We start from the raw sequence: 21,609 nt of genomic DNA, 5'->3' as shown, positions 1-21,609 counted from the left end.
GCTGCCACCAAACGGTGCTGAGGACGCACTACATCTCCTCGCCAACATGCACTAATCCAAAACCTTTGAAAAGCTCTTTTATCAATCAGAGTCTGGTTAAAACATTTTGACAGCATGTTTATAAAACACCACTAGTTAGATAGGGATCAGAATTATTCCGTCCTGGATTTATTTCCATTGTTATCCTCGGTGTTGACACAACCTTATCAGGACAGAGAAGAAAATCCAATCTCTAATAAGCTTTGGTAGATGGTGACCAAAGGGCAAGACAGTGTGCATCACATAAACACACAATGTGTACGATGTTTCAAGGAAGTAGACAAAGTCACACGTATTTTAGACTTAAAAAAGACATAAAAGAAGTAAAATAAAACTTTTACATGCAAACTTTATATCAAAAAGTAAAAATACATACTTGACTCGGACAATTATATACTTTTAATATGTTTTTTTTTTAAAATTCCACGACACAAATATATATGGAAAGAAAACCATACCCAATGTACCTTTAATCGTTAATGATTTAAGGTTGCTCAACTGGCTCTTGCGTTATGACTATGAACACACCCTATACCTATAACCTCTGTGAGTGAATTCATGTTAGACCAGTGGTACTCAACCTTCTTTCAGTGATGCACACCCTGTGGAATTTCTTTTTCAGCCCAGTTCCCCCTAACCAACACAAAGCATAATTGGTTGAAAAACAATGTATCACACAGCGTTGTGCCATCAGTGTCTGATTTAATTTAGATTATATACAATTCAGTTTAATAACTTACACTTATATTATTGAATATTTATTAAATTACTATTTTTTAAAGGATTTTTTAATACATGCTAATTTGAAATATATATTTCAAATTAGGTACCATCTACTTGATACAACTACTACTTGATAACCTGCCTTAGACTATGTTTGACTGAATATATTTCCTTTATTATTGAACGCCAGAGTGAGAACAATTCATCTGTCTATTAATCATAATTTTAATAATAATGGATAATATAACTGCAGATCTAAATATGCCAATTTTCAAACCTGTAGTTTGTATTACTCATTAATTAAATCAACATTGACACAAGGTCACAATTGGTGTGTGCTCTTTTAAATGTGAACACTTCCTCCTGGTCTTTGTTGTTGTTAATGATTTGTTTCTCAAATATTTGGGAAAATTGTCATTCCAATCTGATTAAAGCAAACCCAAACAGTCCTGATGAAGCATATTAGCTGAGTTTTTAACTGATAATTCCTTGTGTTTGACTGTCAATACTAAATATGGATGTTTCTTTCGCCACTTACTTTAATTGTGCACATTAGCGACACATATCTGTTTTTCAGGCTTAAAATCTAAATTTAGGAATATTTAATTCAAATGTCATAATGTATACCCCTTGCAGCCTTGAACATGTAGGACTTATGCTTATGACACAGTTTGCAATCTCTCAAATCTGCGGGCCTAGATAAACTAAATAACTTCATCTCAAATGTAATGCATCTTTTCCTCGAAAGTTTTAAATTTGGCAAAACCTGCTGTGTTGGCAGTTTAGCGTGCAGCTCATTAAAAGTGGAGCTTAATCTTATCTTTTCCCCTCGGGTTAATATTTAATCACACTAAGTTTTTTATGTCCAAAACACAGCAGACAGCAGTATATTTTACCCTCGGTGTTTAAGAAAAGCATTATTCATATAAATGTTTACACGTGGAACAGGGCCGCTAATCTCCTGAGTTAGGTTTTAAACTGAATAAATAGCCGTACAATGTTCAGGAGAATAAACAATGTCAGCAACACACATCACTTTTGATCAATGAAATAGAAAACGCTATTGTTTTATTCTGTGTATTCAATGCGATTCGGTCTCAGATGCTCAATCAAGCTTCTTTTATCTCGTCAGCGGTGGTTTCAAGTCAAACCATTGGTGCTCACACTGACAGAGTGGACGCCGCTCCCCTTCAGCTGATTATCCGCTCAATACATTTCATCAAAGCGTACTTGAAATTCTGCAGGCATCGAGATAAAACGACTGAGTAGATAAATGAATCAATGGGCTCCCAGTCCTTCCTGTCTCTCGCTCTTCACTTGTTAAAGCTGTGGAGGAAAAAGAAAACAAGCACCGTCTAGCCATAGAAATAAAAAAAAAAGATTTATTCAAGTTCACTTTTGAATGAAATAATCACAATTTAGGAATAAGTGCATATTCACGTATGATGTGACAAAACTGTGTACGGAGTATAAATTATAGGTGACTATTTTAGGGTATATTACAGCATATTCGCTGTTTTCTGTACATGTACCTGTGTAAAATCTGCAAAAGTAGGCTTTCAGGTTGCTACAATAGTATATTCCTTTAAAACTAGGAATAATATTTGCAAAGTTTAATGGTCTTGCAAGACTACAAGACTTTAAAGCTAGGAGAAAGTTCATAGATGCTGTATGTTGTCAACACCCTGTGTGAAACAACTGTCTACATTTTTGTAAAAAAAACAACAAAGAAAAGTCTCGAGCTATTAATATAGATAGATGAGACCACAAACATCAGAAACATTCTTTGTTTCTGGCGTGAGCCTGTAAAACAACTCATGTTTATAAGGAAACACTACTTCTAATCTAAAAGTTCAAACAAGTTACTCAAATGACCAAAGACAGTTCGACCAGAATTTTTCTAACAAGTGAAAAAATAAACATTAAATCTGTTATGTTGCGCGAGTAGAAACTTTAAGCTGCAAGTCAACAAAAAATAAAATCGATGCTAATAATGCTAACGGTGGGATATAATCAGCAAAAGGACCAGAAACTACTTCCTGGGTGCACAAACCAATGTGCTGCAGTGAGAAGCTAACTTTGTGGGTCGACACAAATACGCTTCATGCTACAGGAGTGCTGCAGGTTTTCAACCGCAAAACCACCCAGTGTGAACATGACCACAATCACATAGTAAGTGTGATATCACACATCAGGGGACTCAGGAAACTATTGTGTCGAAGAGATAAAGCAGCCAGTTTGTAGTACATACAGAACTGTCTTGGAGCATAAAAGTAACATATCTAAACAATACAATTCTCCAGTATTCCCATTTAAACCGACTTTACACTCTGCACATTGCAACATTCTCCTCGTTCTCTCAACCTTCAGGATGAGCGTCGTCGGGCCTCTGAAGGACCCCAACAGCCGAGCCAGCATTTTGCTCTTTAAAAACTCCCTTATATCTTCTTGACTCACCCGCATGCACTGCTGCGTGCTGTCGAACCTTTAAATTCCAACATTTCAATACTGTCGACTGATTGTGTATCTAACTTGTGACTTGACAACACAAGCACCTTCGGTTGGGATTTGGCTTGAGCCGCCAGTTTCTTTTTTTTGGCAGCATCGACCTTCTGCCTCCTAAAAATGGAGGCAGTTAAATCTTTTCTTAAAAGAGGCGTTCACGTCCTTTTTTTTTTTGAAGCACATTGGGATGACGTACAACATCACATGCAACCTTTAGAGGGGGATGTTTCACTTCCTAATGGCGCTTACGACGTACGGACAGAGCACAGCCGATCCAGCAACTCTCAGCTCAACTGAGTCATCTTCCGTCCAGCTTTGATTGAGAAAACGTCCTTTGTAGGTTGGTGGGGAGAAAAAAAAAGTCTTAGGAACGAGAGGGGGTCTTGTGTTACAGCTATGCCTGCATGCAAACAACACGGAAAGCTTGCACAAAGGGTCACTCGACTCCATAAGACATGGATAATAATTGATGGTACCACTTAGCTAAGCCTTCTCAGCTGATACATCAATGCCCCTTATTAATGGAACAGGAAACAGTGTCTTATGTATTGTTTATATCCACTAAGTCCTCAGTCCGGGCCCAGGTACTCTGCGTTTTCAGCCGCCGGGATGTGTCCGTTGGCGTGGCTCTTGAAGGTGGGCGTGAAATCCTGTTGGTAATCGGGGTTGTCTATGCTATTCTGGGGCTGGTATTTCTGAATGCTGTGCACTGTGCCGTTGGAGGTGAGGGGGAGGATGGCGGGGGCCGTGATCTCGTTGAGGTACTCGGGCTCGTTGCCGCCGTTTTTGAAGCAGTTCAGGTACTCGCTCTCTGTGTCGTCGGAAGAGATGGTGGGAAGGACGGTGCGAGGCGCACCCGGGTGCTGGTAGATGGGATTCATCACATCTGAAACTCCGTTCTGGTTCATGTAGTCTGTAAGAGAGGCACTGACGTTAGCAAGGGCACGAGACAGAACCTAATGGTGGCACGCTTCAGCCCATTAACTGCAAACCATTACACCAGTACGCTGCTGATCATTTTCAGTCTGCAGATTGGCTTGCGACTTTCCAGGCAGCCACTATTCGGAGTTAAAGGGCCAGTTTACTATTACTACGTATAGGTCAGTTTACTATTGCACTTTATAGTCTGTCATAACAATTAAAGAATATATGACGTGTTACAAACTCTGGGCATGAAGCTTGAAAGAAGACACATGACGGGAAAAGTAGAATCCAGTGTTTCTGGAGCTCAGACAAGCAGCCAGTTACGTGCCTTTCATTCAATTTACTTTTTACATCAAAGTTGTATCAACGTCAAGTGGCAATTGTCAGGAGTATCTGTTTTGAAATACCTTCCACAATGGTGCATTCAAGGAACTTATTTGCAGTCAAAAAGCTATGCATCTACCAGTTACATTTTCCAATGGATTAAAATCAAACAATTACATCCTGCTGCTCTGAAAAGGACAATGATAAATTAGAAAACATAAAAAAGAAAATGGTGCTACTGTGGTTATTACACTGATGGTACATTGATGTTCTTATGGTCCTGAGCACAGCCCTAATGATGTCACTTTTCTTTTTAAAGTCCACTGCAGGACTCCAAGACTAGAGATGTCGGCGCTAATGCTCCCATAAAACCACTGGAACAAAGAGGAAGTGGCATATGTTCTTCAGCTGTGGCAGGCAGCAATGTGCTTCTTGTGCACTAGATGTCCCTCTTCCTCACCGAATGAAACGGGGACAAAGGGGGAGCTCTCCTGACATTTACTTGAATAACATGAAAACGTGCAGCCACGGAGGGGTTTTGAAGTAGCAGGAAACTTGCCTGGAGACGGCAGGAAGGCCTCGTCCAAAAGTTTGTCTGTGGGGTCAGGAATGTATCGGAGTACCATGCTTCCATCTCTGCTCGGGAATCCATTCTGCAACAGAGGGCGGAGGTTGTTTTTCAGGGCTTTGGTACAGAACACAGATAGTTTACCACAAAGATAAGTCGTTTTTATTTAAGAGCATTTTCAAGGATTCTTACCAATAAGCCATTTCTGCCCTGGCACGTTCCAATGCTACTGTTCAGGCTCTGCAAAATAGATCATATAAACATCAGTAATTGTCTGAATGCAGCACAGGAAATTGTGTTTCATAGATCCATAAGACATTTCCATATTCCTTGGTTATCTATGAAGCAGACATTAAGGTTATAGGGGTTTAAAATGTAACCAAACAGGTAGTTTTAGTGCAACACAAAGATGTTCTGCGGGGCACAATGTATTTAGGCACATACTTTATTTTTGTTATTGTTCATTTTCATCGTATTTGATTCTTACTTCCTTCTTGTGTTCATGGTTTTTATTAAAGTGCGTTTCTTTCGCTCTCAGTGGTTCATTTCACCGCCTCTAAAGAGACAATAAGTTCCCTTTGAAGAGTGATAGTAATGTGCTTTTATGGTCCACGAGAAATCAGAGCTGTCATCTCAGCACAAGCTGATGAGGATCGAAATAAACGAGAAGATTCATATTCATTGAGGCAATCTGACAAGCTTTGTTGTGTCTGTCAAATTCTCGAGTCAAAGTACTGTGAACGGTGTTAAAACCATGGAAACCGAGCGAATAAAGAGGACAGAGTGACAGCTGTGGCAATGCAATTACTTTCAACACCAAAAGGAAATTAAACACGCTGAAGGAGCGACCATCTGTAAAAAAAATATATATATATATATCTGGACTCATAGTGGGCCATGCCCCAACAGTGATATTAAAAAAAAGCAGGCTCTGCTGCGCTTTTATTGGACGGAGATTTTTTTTTAAAGTTTTCTGCAAAGGTAATCACACTTTGAAGCTTGCACGGTCTAACCGGGCTGTCAGGGGCCGGCAACGTTCCCAGGTACAAGAGCCAGACCTACGCATGGCCTCCACTGAACCTGGAGGAGAACAGTTCTCCTTGTTCAGCACTCATCAATCAAAGGGCACCTGGGAGGAAACGTGGGAGAGGGGAAGATGATGAGGACGAGTGGGTAGAGGTCAGGAAGCGGAGAAATAGTCCCACTGGTGACAGTTAAACAGAATGAGGACAGCCGGGTTCAGCGGGGCTCGGGGCCAGGTATACGAGTGGCCCCTCAGATTCAAGTCGTGGGCTATGAGTTTAACTCTCCTCGCTGATCGATCATCTGGATTCAGTTTCGCCGTCAGCGTTGTGCTGCTTCTTGTGAAAGGTAATTGCATTCAACAAGGTGAAAAATGACTCAAATAGCACAACTCAATCGTCAAACAGTTGAATGCATTTTGGTTAAGTGTGCTCTGCTGGTGCTATTTATTAATCAATTAATACTGCTCTTTCTGGGAAATTGCTCCCTTCCTCCAAAGCAGCTGGTATTCCTATTTCACCGTTTGGATACAGAAGGTAATTGTAAGGGAGTCCGCATTCTTTCTAGAGGGAATCTGTGTCTCATTACATGAACAGATTCACCGTTAAAACTATTATAAACTTCATCCTATATATATATGTGACGATATTCTAATATTTAAGAAATGATAAGTTAATGTGGCTGAACAGCTGTTGATAGTTTAAATACAACTGACCAGTGTTGTTCCATCCGTATGGGGTATACATGGTGTATAATTCATAAATGGGCCTCGCTGTCTCACGCTGCGGTTTTCTCTAACTTAACTTGTTTGTGTAGTTGAAGGTTTGTTGTAGTGTGAGGTACTTTAGGATGTACTTTCAGTAAAGCTACACTACCACGTGGAGGTTCTACACACACACACACACACACACAGACAGTGATCAGTCTTCACAGTGAGTGACTCAAGAGGCCAGTTGGGTTAATGATTTTGGTCAGTGCATGATTGTCAGTAATTTCATGACCAAAGAAAAAAAAAATGCACTTCTTGCCTGGAACATTCATAAACAATGAGTCAGTGGAAGTACTGGCTTTTTTTTAGAAAGTTAGAAATGTTAAATTATAGCATTCATTTTCTATTTATAATGCCAGACCACAAAGTTCAAACGATTCTCCCTTTAAATAGTCTTTTGAGATATCAGCAGTGGTATTGCTTAAATCACATTTCAATTTATTTTATTTTTTCTTCATTTTCTCTGCTTTTGCCAAAACCGGAGCTGCAGTATGAACATGTCGCCTGAGACCGAGAGGCAGACGCACAGGCGCGCTCCATCCAACACCTTTCATGTGTGTGTTTTTCTGTGCAGCAGCTTACGGTGGAGTGAAGCAGTGGGGTGTGGGAGGTGCTCCGGCTGCTGAAGAAGCCATGTTGTGGCACCAGGTACTCGTCCGCATCCACAGCGTCCTCCATGCCTTCCCCGCTGATCAGGCTGCGGTACAATTTAGTGTCCGTGGGACTCGGCAGGTGCATGCGGTCATCGCCCTGCAATAGAAACACAACCTACCTGGTCATCTGGCTGCGTCTAATCGGTTAAGTTTCAAGACCGATGAGATATATGTGGTAAAAATCCCACCTGAATGACCAGATATCGAGAAGGATCCCGAGCCATTTTTGTAAACTCGGCTATTAGTTCCCGGAAACGAGGTCGGCTATCTGCATCAATCATCCAACCTGTACGAACACATCAGCGGATATCATCATGAGACAAGGAGATAAAATGAGACTTAAACGTCTGTGGGGGGGGATGATTATGAATTAGCTGCAGCAGCGGATTCAGAGGGAAATTATCATATGAATACACTCTGGAAAAGCAGAGGCTTTCCACCACGGCCCACCGAGCTTACATTTCACCATGATCATGTAGACATCGATGGTACAGATCGGCGGTTGAGGCAGTCTCTCCCCTTTCTCCAGGACCCCGGCTATATCACTGGCAGGAATCCCGTCATACGGTTTGGTCCCGAATGTCATCAGCTCCCAAACGGTGACGCCTACGGAAAGGAGGACAGTCGCTATCAGTCAGTCTGTTCAGCTGTCATTCACTTTGTTTTGCTCCCAATAAAACGAGAGGAAATGAGAGTGACAGGAAGTAGGCTTCCCGAATATCACACAGTATCAAAATAGCTATGTTGACAAATTGGCTCAGCCTGCAGGAGTGGGAGTTGGCAGGATGCATCTCTCTGTTGGAGGAACTGAAGAAGGGAAAAGGGAGGAAAAGAAGCCTGTCACTTCTGCCAGGGTCTGGCTGATGCTTCTGCCATATTGAGCGGAAGGCAAGATCAAAACGCTTGGGAAAAGAACATTTGGAGCTGGCCCACACAATAAAGCTGTGCTGTGTATGATTGCATCTGTGCATGTGTGTGCTCCTGGTGCCGGCGGAACGGTTTATGTGGGCTGTGGCAGCGACCTCTTCTGACGCGATACCGTCCATCTGAGACTGCCGGTGTTTAGTTAAGCGTGTGATGAACGTGTCCTAAAAAACTGCAGATGGTAGCAAGAAGTTTTCCCTTCTCATTTTGTGTTTTAAGAGGTTTAAGATGTTAGTCCCGCGTGGTTTGCATTGCTCCACCGACCTGTCATGTTGCAGTTTACGTCCATGTCTGTCCAAAATGTCGTCACTTTATCGTTTCATGCTATTGGACAATTGTGTGAAATTGTTGGAATTACCATATAACTTCTTGAGTTATCGCCAGACATTTTTGTTTTGTGCCGTCACAGTGACCTTTGACCTTCACAATCTAGTGAGTTCATCCTTGTTTATGCCAACGGACGGACAGACAGTCGACATGGAAACCTAACGCCTTTGGCCACGGCTGTGGAGGCGCAGAGGCATAAAATACAAGAAGGCCTCTCCTCTCTTTGAATCAAGTGCTGTTGAAACACTTTATTTGGCAACGAATAAACGTGTCTCCAGTGGGACTGTCACCAAAACCCGGCAGTACAGAAACATCTGTTTTACATATCTGAAGTTACACAAGAGTTTAGCTCAGTCTGCGTCAAAAGCAGGGCTCTTGGTTAAAGGTCGAGCATTGTATTCACAACCAAAAGCACTGGACTTACCGTAGCTCCAGACGTCACTCTGGTGCGTGTATGTTCTGTTCAGGATCGATTCAAGAGCCATCCATTTAATTGGTACCTGCGGAACAAACAAAATTGTAACGTAATAATATCCAAATATTGTAGAAACTTGCAAAAAATGCAATAAACCTGTACATTTCCACTTAACATGGGAAAGATTGAACACCATAATGTGCCCTTTTCAGCAGCCTACTGCTCCTGCGAAGGATGGGTTGAATGCATACGACCTATTTCATGTATTTAAAACATATAATTATATGTAATATGACAAACTAAATAAAAGGTAAAGATTTTCAGTATATCTGGACAATAAGCCTGCGCCCCATCGGATCTTTTTGTGGCCAAAAATGTAGACGTCTGTGTTTGCAGGGTATTATTTGAAGGGGGATGAAGAGAAGGTGTACACACGTGTTGAGACAGCGGCCTCGACAGTACACTTGTCAGTGGACTCTCAACAGCAGTGTCTGTAATGTTTGTATGTTGTTATTGTCAAATGTATCTACTTCATTCAAGGTGGTGTCGTACTTTGTTCAATCCATTCCTGTCGTTAACACGTAAACAGTATATAATGTAACTTTACTGTCACCTAGTGGTGCAGAATTGCAATTATCTCGCCTACAAGACCAACAATGTTGTCAAACAAAAATGTCAACACGGTTTTTGGGACAGTTTTCACCTCAAAAAGCTTCATGCTAAATGGATATCTCGAGCCTGTCTGGAAAACTGTCCTTTAATGTTCAATCAACAACAGGTTTGAGTTTAGAATTGCATCAAATTAAAACTAAAAGAAGTCTTAAATTAAAATAAAAGAAGTCTGATCAGGAGCAGGTGTCTATTTTTTTTTTTTTTTAGGTTCAGTTCTGCTTTGTCCAGATGAATTTCAAAGTAATGGACATCTGCCCGTCCGGCGGGGACAAGCAATACAATCTCTGGACAGAAACTCAACATTGCATTACATTGTGAGTCAAAATTATGACATCATCAGTCTGGGTGAGAAAAAAAACCCTCAGATGTAATAAAGTTACATTATCAGGAAATACAGCAATAAAGAGAAGGTATTCTATATTACTGGATTTTAGACTTAAACAAAAGATTGCACATTTGGGGCGGATTATCATATCATGGGAAAAATATGACATCATCGGGTACTACAGAAAGAAGTGCCGAGGTCAGGCTGTAATTACAAGTAAACACGAGCACTACCCATTTTCCTGTGAGAAAAATACTGCTTTCAGTTTCTCAAAGAAACACTGATAAGAGAAGGAACTTATCTGATTGGTTATTCCTCTTCTTTCTGACAGAACTATTAAAATTCACTAACACAGATAAAATCCAGAGCAAAACTAGAAATGCAAAAATACTGTCTTTCCACAGGAAGTAATTTGTTTTACAAAGACAACACTCGTAACAGGCTATAAAAGCATAAAGGTTATTGTTCTTAGGCCTATTTGATGGACAAAATGATGACTACAAAATAAAAAAGGGCAGATCTTTTCCCCCCTTTTCAACTGATTTGTAGAACGTGTATAATTTTTCATGTGACAGTTCCAACTTGAATCTCCAACCAACCTTTCCGCCATCTGCATGGTACTCCTTCTCATCCGCGTTGAGGAGCTTGGCCAGACCGAAGTCGGTGATCTTGACATGTGGAGGAGTCTTCACCAGGACGTTCCTCGCTGCCAAGTCCCGGTGCACTAAGTGCCGCTCCTCCAGGTAGTTCATTCCCTTTTATCAAACAAACAATGAAGTACACGGCGTTACATAAGTGCAGAGCTCTTTCTAACAGGCTGTCTGATATGGCACGGAAACATAACTTGATCAGACATGATCAAAGATGTACAAGTGCTTTTGAGATGGACTAGTCATAATCCGCTAATAAGTCATATCATTCCACAGTATTTCACAGTGGCAAAACTAAATAACTTGACTTGCTCTGCAGAAATACTCAGTTCCTTTTGGTTTTATCATTCTGCCCCAAATGACTAAAACACCCATCAAGGCTTGTGCTGTTGTAGCAAGTGAAGCTCAGCAGCTGCTGAATAGACCATAACATAACTTGAATGTCTTCACAGGTTTTCTCTCGTACCTTGGCTATCTGCACACACCAGTTGAGCAGATACTGGGAGCCGATATTGTCCTTGTTCTCTTTGACGTAGTCCAGCAGGCAGCCGTAAGGCATCAGCTGCGTGATGAGCTGCACAGTGGAGGTTAGGCAGATGCCGAGCAGGCGACACACGTGAGGGTGTTCAACGCTGGCCATCACATAAGCCTCCTGCAGGGTAAAAAAAGAAGAAGAGGTGACACAAACGACGGCAAAAAAAACCTTTTCTAGTGGATGGACAAAAAGAGACAATTGGCATTCACGTTGATAGATGAAAAAAACCTTGCAAAAAAATGAAATTGCCTGTTTGAGGGAAAAACACATTTTGTCTTCCACTGAAGCAAGATGAGTAGAAAGTCTACATTTATCTTGGAAACTGATAGCGTAAGAAACATGACATTTGTGGAATATCTGGTGTTTGGTGATACGTTTCTTAGCAGCAGTCATGCCCAGCCAAGCATATTTAATGTGGATCAGATGAGTGGAAACTCAGTCGTCATTACAGAAAAGCAAATGAAAGGAAAAGAAAACCAGAGAAAACCAGAGGATGAAAACAGGTTTCATGCAAGGAGATCCGTGCAGAAGGTACTTCAAACTGAGCTATATTAAGTAGATTTCCTTCCGTGAGTACATTAATTGTACCCCAATTATTTTCAACATGACAATTAATGCATCATCATTTTTGACTAAAGAACAATTTGATTGTTAGGAGCTCTGTAATTTTGAGTCTGACGAGGAAGAGGCTTCAAAGCACAGTTAAAAACAAGCCCTCTGCCCTGAAGTCATGAACTTCAGAGGATGTGAACGTCCAACCACAAGCTCCAGATGTGCAGTGACTGAGCAACGCACCCACAAAAGCGCAAGATCGAAAACGCACATTCAGCCGTTTGCATAATGCATTTTGAGCAGGCAGCGTTCTCAGTGCGGCTGCGGGACCGCATTCCTTTCCAGAACACCTCAGCCTTGGATTACAAACCAGCACCCACACACAGGCCTCCATTTTCTACAGCCCTGTAAGAGGGTCACCATGTAGAAACATGACCCGTTCCTTTTTACAAGGCAAATAAGTAGTCATTAGTTTTAAAATAACTTTGCATGTGCTATAAATTACAGGATGCACTACTGTTGCATTGACACACATGGGAAGCAATAATTGTCACTCACGTTGCGCAACACCTTGCGCTTGGTTGACTTTTAATCCAATCAAAATATTGTGATAATGTGGAAGGAGTTTTTAACTTTCATGTGATTTCCCACAAGTAGCACACACTTTCCTGAAGTGGTCTGGGAAAAACCACGTTAAATGAATGGCCTTTTCTACTTCTGACTCAGTTTCACAGTGAAAAGGCACCACAGAAATCGTGAAACATACGTCCAAGATCTCTTTGTTTGCTTTTGGTGATGTGGCCTCTCTCAAAACCTTGATGGCCACCGGGATCTTCACGTCCTCTCCCTCTGGAACCCACAGGCCCTGTATGGACACAAGCGTTGACATTATTGTAAATGCTTTAATTACACCTGGAACGTCAAGTGAACGCGAGTGCACACATGCAAAAAAATGCACAGGACAATTTCAACTGCAACACTTTGAACTCTCCTATATTTGTGAGGACGCGTGCCCCCTCCACCTCCTCCTAAACCCAGTGGTACAAAATAACAAAGTACATTTACACAAGTACTAGGCTTGAGTACAATTGTACTTGCAAATCCATTTATGCTACGTCCATAGTACATTGCAATATCATACTTCTCACTCCACTTCAGGTGGTTGATTGCTGTGTTTTACATACAAAACATATGAGCAGTTCAAATCTATGACAAATTGTCATAGATTCAACTACTCTACTGTAAATAAAGCAGTCGACTTATCTCCATCTCAACTAGCTGCAATATTAAAATTATGATTATACCTTCATGCATTAGTAATCAAAATATATAATTTACGACAATATGATGGATACTTCATAATAATGAATGTACGGCTTTTACTTGTAATGGAGTCTTTTTCATGCTAACTATAGATGTCAGTACTTCCTTCACCACTGACTTGACTAAACTTTGCCTTAATCATTAATTTTACATTTAATTCCAACCACAATCCTATAACAGAGCCGTCATCCTCAAATAGGCCATTTAAAGAATGTCTTTACTTTTTGATAGTGTCCTAATACTCAAGGTCTGACACTGATGTTGGTCCTCAGAAAGATATCAATTCAAAAGCACACTTGTTTTTGTTGAGTGTGAAGTGAGAAGATGGCATTGAATTACATTCTCTCTCTGGAAGTAAAGCAAGCCCTAAAATAAAGGCCTAACTTTGCAGAGATCAGCCTTTTGTCTCCTTTTGAGCGATAGTCCCCTCAGCGTACTGTGTAACAACATATCCACACAGCGAGATTAACGCAACTCCACACGCTGCACCGAAAGTGAGAGTGGAGTCACTCATGCGTGACCCGACAAGTTAAAACTGTGTCTTTTAATTGAAAAATTGACAGCAGATGTAGAAGAGCGAAAAAACAGCCGGGTGTCGGTTGTGTAAACTTGGCACATGGAGGACTCCTGAGCTCCAGCTTCAATAAAGCTCAGCACTGGAGCGGGATTTTTTGACGGCAAATTGTTTCGAGACACAAACCTGAAGCTTGTTACTACCTTGTAAACTGTCCCAAAAGCTCCTGATCCCAGCACTTTGATTTTCTTAAATTCGGGTTCCTTGAGAACGCGCAGCAGAGCCTGGTTCGGTGCCTCTCCACTCGGAGTCAGAGGTTCGACCAACTGAAAAAGAAGCACTGATTATTTCTACGTACGGTCGTGCAAACAGCTCCGGGGATTATTTGGAATAGGCAACAATATTCTAAAGAAAGCATAAAAAAAAGTGAAACACTCGATACATAATATGAAATTCACGCCTGCACTCTCCCTTTCAAGCAATGGCAGTCAATAAAAAAACAACTATCTCTGCATAAAGCAGGCTTGCGTCTCTGTAAATGATCATCGACCGACTGACATCGGGATGTTCTCCTGATCCTACCTCTCTCTCTTGGAGAAGTCTGCGCGTGGTTCTCTTCCTCTTGATTTGCCGTCGGCGGAGCAACACAAACACAGACAGGCCGGCGATGAAAACCGCCAGCAGCCCGCCGACTACACCAGCCGAAATCATGGAAAGGCCAGAGTGGCTGGAAGACAGGCGGGAGCTAAATTAAGAACGCGGCTCCAAAACAGAGCACATTCACGGATTTGATAAACAAGGAGAGATGAGATTAGAATGTCAGATTTAGGCCAAAGTCAGCGTGTACTTTAGCTTCAGTCATTAGTGTTGCTGTGTTTACTCACCTTTTACTCTGGCAGCCTCTGAGACCAGGACCCATGCACCTGTGGAGGAGTCAATGCAGAGAATCTGATGTCACCGTACCGTCACTTTGATTTTACACTGCATTTCAACACAAGTCAAATTTTCTCAAAACGAGTCATCGGGGGAAAAGGCTTTGCAATCAGTTTCCATCAGAAAGTCTACAACTGTTGCTACGCTTCCATGTTTCCTATACCATTTCAACGTGCGAGTGCAAAAAACAACGAGAAGATGATTCTTTCCAGCAAACGGATCCCAGTTTTACTGTGAATGCATCAATCAGTGCGGCCCACGGGGCTCTGTTTTGTGCCATGCAGTCTAATGAAAATAACGAGTTGTGGAAATACTTCAGCATATTTTACGTCTTAGAAGTTGTACAACACGGTTACAAAAGCCCCCCCCGCCAAGGAGCGTTTAAAGGATGTTCTGGTATCCCTGAACCACAGTAACCATCAGTATCCAACCAGCCACCACCACAGATGTTGATAGTCCATCAACGTGAACATTAAATCTGCTTTTTCCTCTCTCAGTTCCTTTGTGTGTGCAGACCTCTATCGCTGACGATTGGAATCAATATAAACCAATAGCACACTTTATTTATCATCAAAATAAAATCTATTGTATATTAGTTTAATCTTAGACTCACATTCTTCATAAATTGTCTAATATCATTATCTCTCCCACTCTCTCTCACTCTCTCTCTCTCTCTCTCTCTGCTGACCCTTCTGGCGTAGATTAAGTAACCGCATCAACATTACGACAGACAAATGTTTGCACCACAGCGCAACACAGTGCCAGTTCTCAGGTCTCAGCTGAACAATGCTTTTACCCTTGAGTGCAGTTTTTGTGGCACAGCTTGCACACTTTCATCGCATCTGCGTATTTCCACACCAGCATGTCGTCCTCCCCTGGCACGCCTTGGGGACATCGAGTCACACAGAACAGGCCATCTTGGAAGTTGGCACACTTGGTACAGTTTCCAGAACCCTGAAAGAATAAGACAAAACTCTATTTACAAGTCTCTTGAGAGCCGTAATAAATATTATGCACACGGCTGTCTAATAGTAATAAAGCAAGCGGTGTCCATCGTTCTCATGAAGATGTAAATGTTTGGCAATAAAAAACCCACCCAGAAGTGTCATGTGGTTTACTTTTGGCCAGTCCATCTCTGTTCACTGGGAGACTTTTTGCAATGTAATACTTTCTTTCACACCGTCTAATTCTCTTGTCAGTAACAATAGCATATTAAAAGTTACAGCTCTTAAACCAGCTCCAAAAAGGAGCCGGGACATGTTGTTTTCAGTCGGAGACGAGATTATGAGCAAATTAAAAGTAGACCAAGTAGATCAAACAGCCACACCCCCTTATCCCAAACACAACATGCCTTGTGGCTACATGCATTACGGTCTAATAAGGCTGATGTTGATGGAGAAATGGGAAGCGCTGACACAGCAACAGATGTCATGCGACGTAATTGTTCATTTGTGGTGCTCTTTTGTTCAACAAAAACGTGAAATACAGTGGAGACATTTTAGATTCATAAAAAACATCCGCAGTCTTTTTTTTCCCCCCCTTCATTTTGAGCTGCAACAATAGTTTGGTGTGACACACGTACAGGTGCGTTGCAGGTTGCGGTCCCATTCACGCGTCGACACTCGGGGTGACAGTCCACGCAGGTTTTATTCACGACGGTCTCCCGAGGCTCTCTGCAAAAACAACAAGAAAGCCGTCAGACTGTCGCCGGCGGCTCGCCTCATTTCAAACAGCTCCACGTGAAGCGAAATCCTTGATCCCCTTTTCGAGGGCACAAGTTAACTTGTAAGCACGTCGAGATTCAATGTTTGACAGAAATCTGCAAAGATAAACAGATGTGAGTGAATGTGCCATTTCAGCGACAATGTTTGTCTTATATATCTGCTGGAGGTTTAACTTCAAAATACCTTGGACTCGTTCTTGTTCTTTCAATGGATTCGATAACAAATCCCCAGTGTCTCATGTCTAGTCTGCAAAGCTCGTGTTATGAAAATAGACTTTGAAGGAGTTAACCGGAGAGTGCACGGAGCCGGTGTTCAGACTGTTTGTTTGTATTAAATAGGGAACACTGCATTTCAAAACTTTAAAAAAAAAAAGGCATTCAAAGACAGATTCCTCCCTTACCCCTCCAGGATGTTGCAGGAGTCAACACAGCTCCCATCCCGGCTGTGGTCCCGGCAGGAGAAACACATGTCTGGGCCGGGGCCCCAGCAGCTGTCTGTGGAACACTTCCTGTCGCACGTGTTGTTCAACCGGGCTGAAAACGAAACATATTCATCTCAAGAAGGGATCTTTCCCGCATAATTATCCCGTTTTACAGATTTCCGTTGTTAAATGTGGCTTGTGCGTCGCGTCATCAGAAGTTACCAAACCAAACAACGACGACCAAAAAAGGGATCTGGCTGAATTGTTTGTGGGAAAACAATTTTTTATTTACCACACGTGGCGGCGTCAGCATTTTCCTCGATGGTGGCAGTTTGTCTCTCTGATTTGAAAAGCCCCTTCCAGTGGGTTATGTCCGTGTAGCACAGGTTTCGGTTCTTAATGAGGACGACGTCTCCATCGCTGATTTCTTTCAGGGAGCGAAGGCCCAAGTAAGTGATGTCGATTTGAGACATCATAACACTGCGGCTGCCCCTACCAGAGACAAAATGGTGGAACAGGAAGAGAAGAGGAGGAAAAAAAGGAGAGGTTTTTTACGACAGGCTTTGGAAAAGCAAACTCATTGCTTGTGATCCAGTGGTTGTGAACCTTCGGAGGTCTTTACCGTTTAATTCGTCCTCGAATGATCTCCAGATTCTCAAAAGGACTGAGTGAGGTCATATTCTCGGGCCACGTTTGAATCAACAAGTATCCTGAAGCAACAAATTAATTATTAGTTGTGTAACTCTTTAGTGTGCATTTAGTGTGTCACGCATTAGTCATGTCTGAAGCACTCGTACCAGTAATTTCCTTCACTGTCTTAAACACATCAAGCTGCGCAGGCTCCAACTTCGGTGTTTTGGTATACGGATCCCTACAAATAAAAACAATGCACATGTTTTTTGCCATTGGTAAAGGTGCCCGGTGAGCTACTGCAGTGGGTGTAGAGGATGTACACAGACGGGCATGGAGGCTGTAACGCTGTTAAGGTCCTTGACTTACCCATGAATCGATGTGTGGAGGATCGCAATGTTGCCATTGATTTTTGTGCAGTTTTTGAAGGAGTCAATGTTGCTGGCATTGATGGACAAGGTGTGAGTCAGGTTCCCCATCCCAAGTCCATTACACACTGCAAACAAAGCAGCAGAGATTGTGTTTTAAAGCTCTTGACCACTCTACTTGTGTTATAAAGCTAAATCAAACTGAGCGAGGTGATTTATTGAAGGGAAAATGTGTTGCAGTTCTTTAGTAGTCGTAAAATTTAGACTCTTTACTTCATATTATTATCAGCAAGCATTGATTATGCCAGAAATGTGTTCCCTTAAAGTGGTATATTCCTGTATTTTGTACAATAAAATTGGCTTATTACTGTATTACTGGTAAATTAACATGAAAGTAGCATTATAACAATTGTACATAATAATACATGGATTATTTTATAATATTTGATGATACAATTTGCATTGAAAGTGCAAGACCAGTGGAAAACAGGTAACCTGTCTCTCTCTAAATGGAACAAAAATCCACCTCCAAAGATGATTAGTTTACACTGCTTATTTTGTCTTTTTAATTCATCCAAAAAGTGTAAAAATGAAACATTTTGTTCTGTGCTAAGCTTACCGGCTGTAACAGCCAACTTCATAATTAACGGACAGACTTGAGAGTGGGATCAATGTTCTCGTCTGTCCTAAGTACATGTGTAATCATTTTTCCCAAAAAGTAGGAATTGTAATAAAGCACAGTACGTGAATGCACTCACCACTGCACACTACACAGTGTATGAGTCAGAAATATCTCCCCCGTACCTTTTGGGCACAGCCCGTCACACTTGGCGCACTTCGTGATTCCTCCCTCGTCCACCTCGAACGTGTTAACGCTGCACGTCCGCACACACGCTCCTTGATCAGTCACCACGTAGTTGTCTGAAACGATTTCAACGTTCATTTCTTCATTAGCATGTAATATTCAACATTTGCAGCTCGAATGACATCAAACCAATCTAAATGTGCCTTTGAGCATTAATAACCTGTGTGAGTTATTCCATAGTGTGACTTTAGGTACAATGTAATGATGCAGGCCTTAGAGAATGCAATTTGGGTGAGAAATACTGGGACACACTGTGTGAGTTAAACAGATGAGGAACAGTTGTTGCATTAACACGGCCTGAAACTCAATCATTTTCTTTCTGTTTTTCTACAGTTTATAATTAAACTTAGACAAACTTTAACCACTGAATATGTAACAAGCCTGAAGGACAACCTGGGCACTTGTTCAGGATATCACAATGTGGAAAAGATCATATTCATGCATGATGTATTTTATTTTGGCCACTGGTTTTACTTTATTCATCCGTCAGCTACAGCACATGCTATAAATCAGCCCTGTCTCCCACATACAGCTAAACTGCACACCCAGTACGTTTTGAGGGAGGCATAGTTTCTTCTGGAAGAATGGCACAGAAACAAATGGTTCACAAACAAAACTTTGGACTGAGTAAGAAAGAGGGAACAAAAGTACTTTGTTCACACGGGACACAAACAGTAGTATCCTGGGTGAATGTCCTGCGGTTTCTGACCCATCCACTCTGACTTTTCCTTATGCGTACTTCCGCAAACAAATTTGAAAGTTATTTGCGATACTTCAAAAGCAAACGTAGTAATCCACGACATAATATGTTCCCTTCAAATGTAATTCATAATGCAGTTTTGTTGTATGGGAATGTCATTTTTAGGCGACAGGGCTTCATCAATATATTGGAGTCGAGGAAGATAAAAAGATTTACCACAAAAAAAAATAAAAAATACAATGAATAAAAGTGTTTATTCGTCCTTACAAGGGCAGGTCTTGACGCAGGTGGCCCCGTAGTTGTACTTTCCATGTGGGTTGGCTACCAGCTGGTGCAGGTTGGGGTCGTAGCGCATGAGGCCCGGGCAGGAGTCTTTACACACCCCGTCGTCCTGGAAGTCCCGACAGGCCTGCAGCACAAACAACAGTCATCCAGTGCACTGGGACCATAACAGAGCCCCGCTCTTATGATAACACTGCATTCCTCTCCAGTCTTGGCTTAAACCCTCAGCGCTGCACAGAGAGCGAGAGCAGACGCCGTTACTCGAGGCACTGCCAAATGAAATATTTAACCAGCAGTTATATCTGTCATTGGGACTGAAACCAATGGCAAAACTTCTGATTATAAAAACAGGTGCTGCTGAGTGACAGCTTTGTTTTCGTGGAATCCAGATTGACCGCAGAAGTATGTAGCTCTCAGAGCGTTTTGTTGTTAAAGCTCGTCTCCTCCCCGGCTCCTGTATCCTATCTTTACTCTTGCCCAACATGTGAAGGTGTCTTCGTCTCACCAGACAGTCGGTGGGCCGCGGCCCTGTGCAGCCTGCAGCACAATGCTCATTACAGCAGTCGCTGGGTGAAGGCCCTTTGCATCTCTTAGAGCACTGCTGTGCACAGTTCAGCTTTGTTACTGGGGAAAAAAAAAGAGCAGGACAATGTCAGTGGAATGACCTGGAGCAAGTGTTCTTTTTCCCTATTTATTTTTAGGCTGTTCATTTTGCGTGTACAACCTCCCCTCCCCCCCCCGCATTATAGAATTTAATAACAGAATAACAACTCACAGATCTGACAGTTTGCGGGACCAGGTGCCCAGCACGAACCATTGAAGCAGCTTGAGTCACATTTTCTACCTGTAGAATCAGACCACAAGAAAGAAACCATTTAAATTCCTGAACCTCACATCATGGATTCCTGTGCGAACATCTGCTGTGAAATGTTTCACTTACAACGTGAATGGCTGACGGGCAATGGGAGCACCATTGTGGGTTTGTTGTCGATGTTGACAATATCATTCCACTGTATCGTTTCCACGTTGCATGGCTGGTTGGACCCAAACTTAACTCCTCCTTTCAGAATCTCTGCAAAGAAAACCACCGCGTGACTTTGATGAAAAATACACAGTTCATTTTACAGCGTTATCGCATCAGAGCAGAGGGGAACTGAAGACGTGTAGAAGTGGACTGACCCGTCAGGTTGGTCAGAAGAAGCTCACTGGTCACCTGACCTGTAGCTTTCTCATAATTGTTCAGCACAGCGAGGCCAAACAATCCCTCGTAGAGCGAATGACCTCGAATGATGCGCAGGTTCTGCAGAGGAATCCTGGATGCTGTGTTGAGGGCGATCAGCACATAGCCGCCCACTTCTTCAATAGACTGTGGAAGAAAATGCAGGAGAAAGCCTTGTTGTGAACTTAAGTAGCTAACGTGCAAAGCCAGAGGTTCTCCAAGCAAAACACGAATATGTTAATTCATTGAATAAGATAAAAATTGAACCTGTAGGGATGCGATTTCCTCCATTTATATTTATATCAACCTTAATGTGCAGAAATTGTCTGTCCATGATCATGGTGGTAAAAGAAAATGACTGTATTATTAATGTGATAGCCCTAAATCATATTCAGTTTTATTGAAAGATGGTGTTGATTTTTTTAAACTTACGGTCATGATAATGACCACATCCAAATCTTTGGATTGGTATTAGGGGTGAGGGAAAAAATTGATACAGCATAGTATTGCGATATTTTGCGCGGCGATATTGTATTGATACACGGAAGCCAAGTATCAATCTTTCATTAAATCAATTATAAACCTTTTAGTCCTGGAATAATAAAATCAATTGCTTTTTGAGCTTTTTCTTTTTGCTGCAACATGTTGACAAAGTTTTCCTTTGGAGACACTTTTCTGTGGAAAAAATGGGAATAAATCGCA

The 21,609-nt window shown here is 41.8% G+C and overlaps 1 protein-coding gene across 1 annotated transcript in view; it reads right to left on the bottom strand.

The window, feature by feature from the left end:
- Positions 1-2,137: 2,137 nt before the first annotated feature.
- egfra (epidermal growth factor receptor a (erythroblastic leukemia viral (v-erb-b) oncogene homolog, avian)) overlaps positions 2,138-21,609 on the bottom strand; it is a 39,246-nt gene continuing 19,774 nt past the window's right edge. Inside the window, 26 exon segments of the mRNA XM_068605148.1 lie at positions 2,138-4,180; positions 5,075-5,168; positions 5,276-5,323; positions 7,458-7,625; positions 7,717-7,814; positions 7,988-8,134; positions 9,204-9,279; positions 10,791-10,946; positions 11,308-11,493; positions 12,695-12,793; positions 13,969-14,091; positions 14,348-14,492; positions 14,650-14,688; positions 15,495-15,652; positions 16,281-16,371; positions 16,823-16,955; positions 17,136-17,335; positions 17,466-17,553; positions 17,641-17,714; positions 17,843-17,969; positions 18,646-18,762; positions 19,674-19,815; positions 20,194-20,312; positions 20,464-20,532; positions 20,629-20,760; positions 20,868-21,054. Coding sequence (XP_068461249.1) covers positions 3,837-4,180; positions 5,075-5,168; positions 5,276-5,323; positions 7,458-7,625; positions 7,717-7,814; positions 7,988-8,134; positions 9,204-9,279; positions 10,791-10,946; positions 11,308-11,493; positions 12,695-12,793; positions 13,969-14,091; positions 14,348-14,492; positions 14,650-14,688; positions 15,495-15,652; positions 16,281-16,371; positions 16,823-16,955; positions 17,136-17,335; positions 17,466-17,553; positions 17,641-17,714; positions 17,843-17,969; positions 18,646-18,762; positions 19,674-19,815; positions 20,194-20,312; positions 20,464-20,532; positions 20,629-20,760; positions 20,868-21,054 — 3,360 coding nt within the window. The 3' untranslated portion in view covers positions 2,138-3,836.

This window comes from Clinocottus analis, unplaced genomic scaffold, assembly GCF_023055335.1.
Source record: "Clinocottus analis isolate CAN_PGR_092001 unplaced genomic scaffold, fCliAna1.0.p SCAF_11, whole genome shotgun sequence".
NCBI classification, from domain to species: domain Eukaryota; kingdom Metazoa; phylum Chordata; class Actinopteri; order Perciformes; family Cottidae; genus Clinocottus; species Clinocottus analis.
Note: the sequence above shows the minus strand (reverse complement) of the source record. Positions and strands in the feature narration are given on the sequence as shown.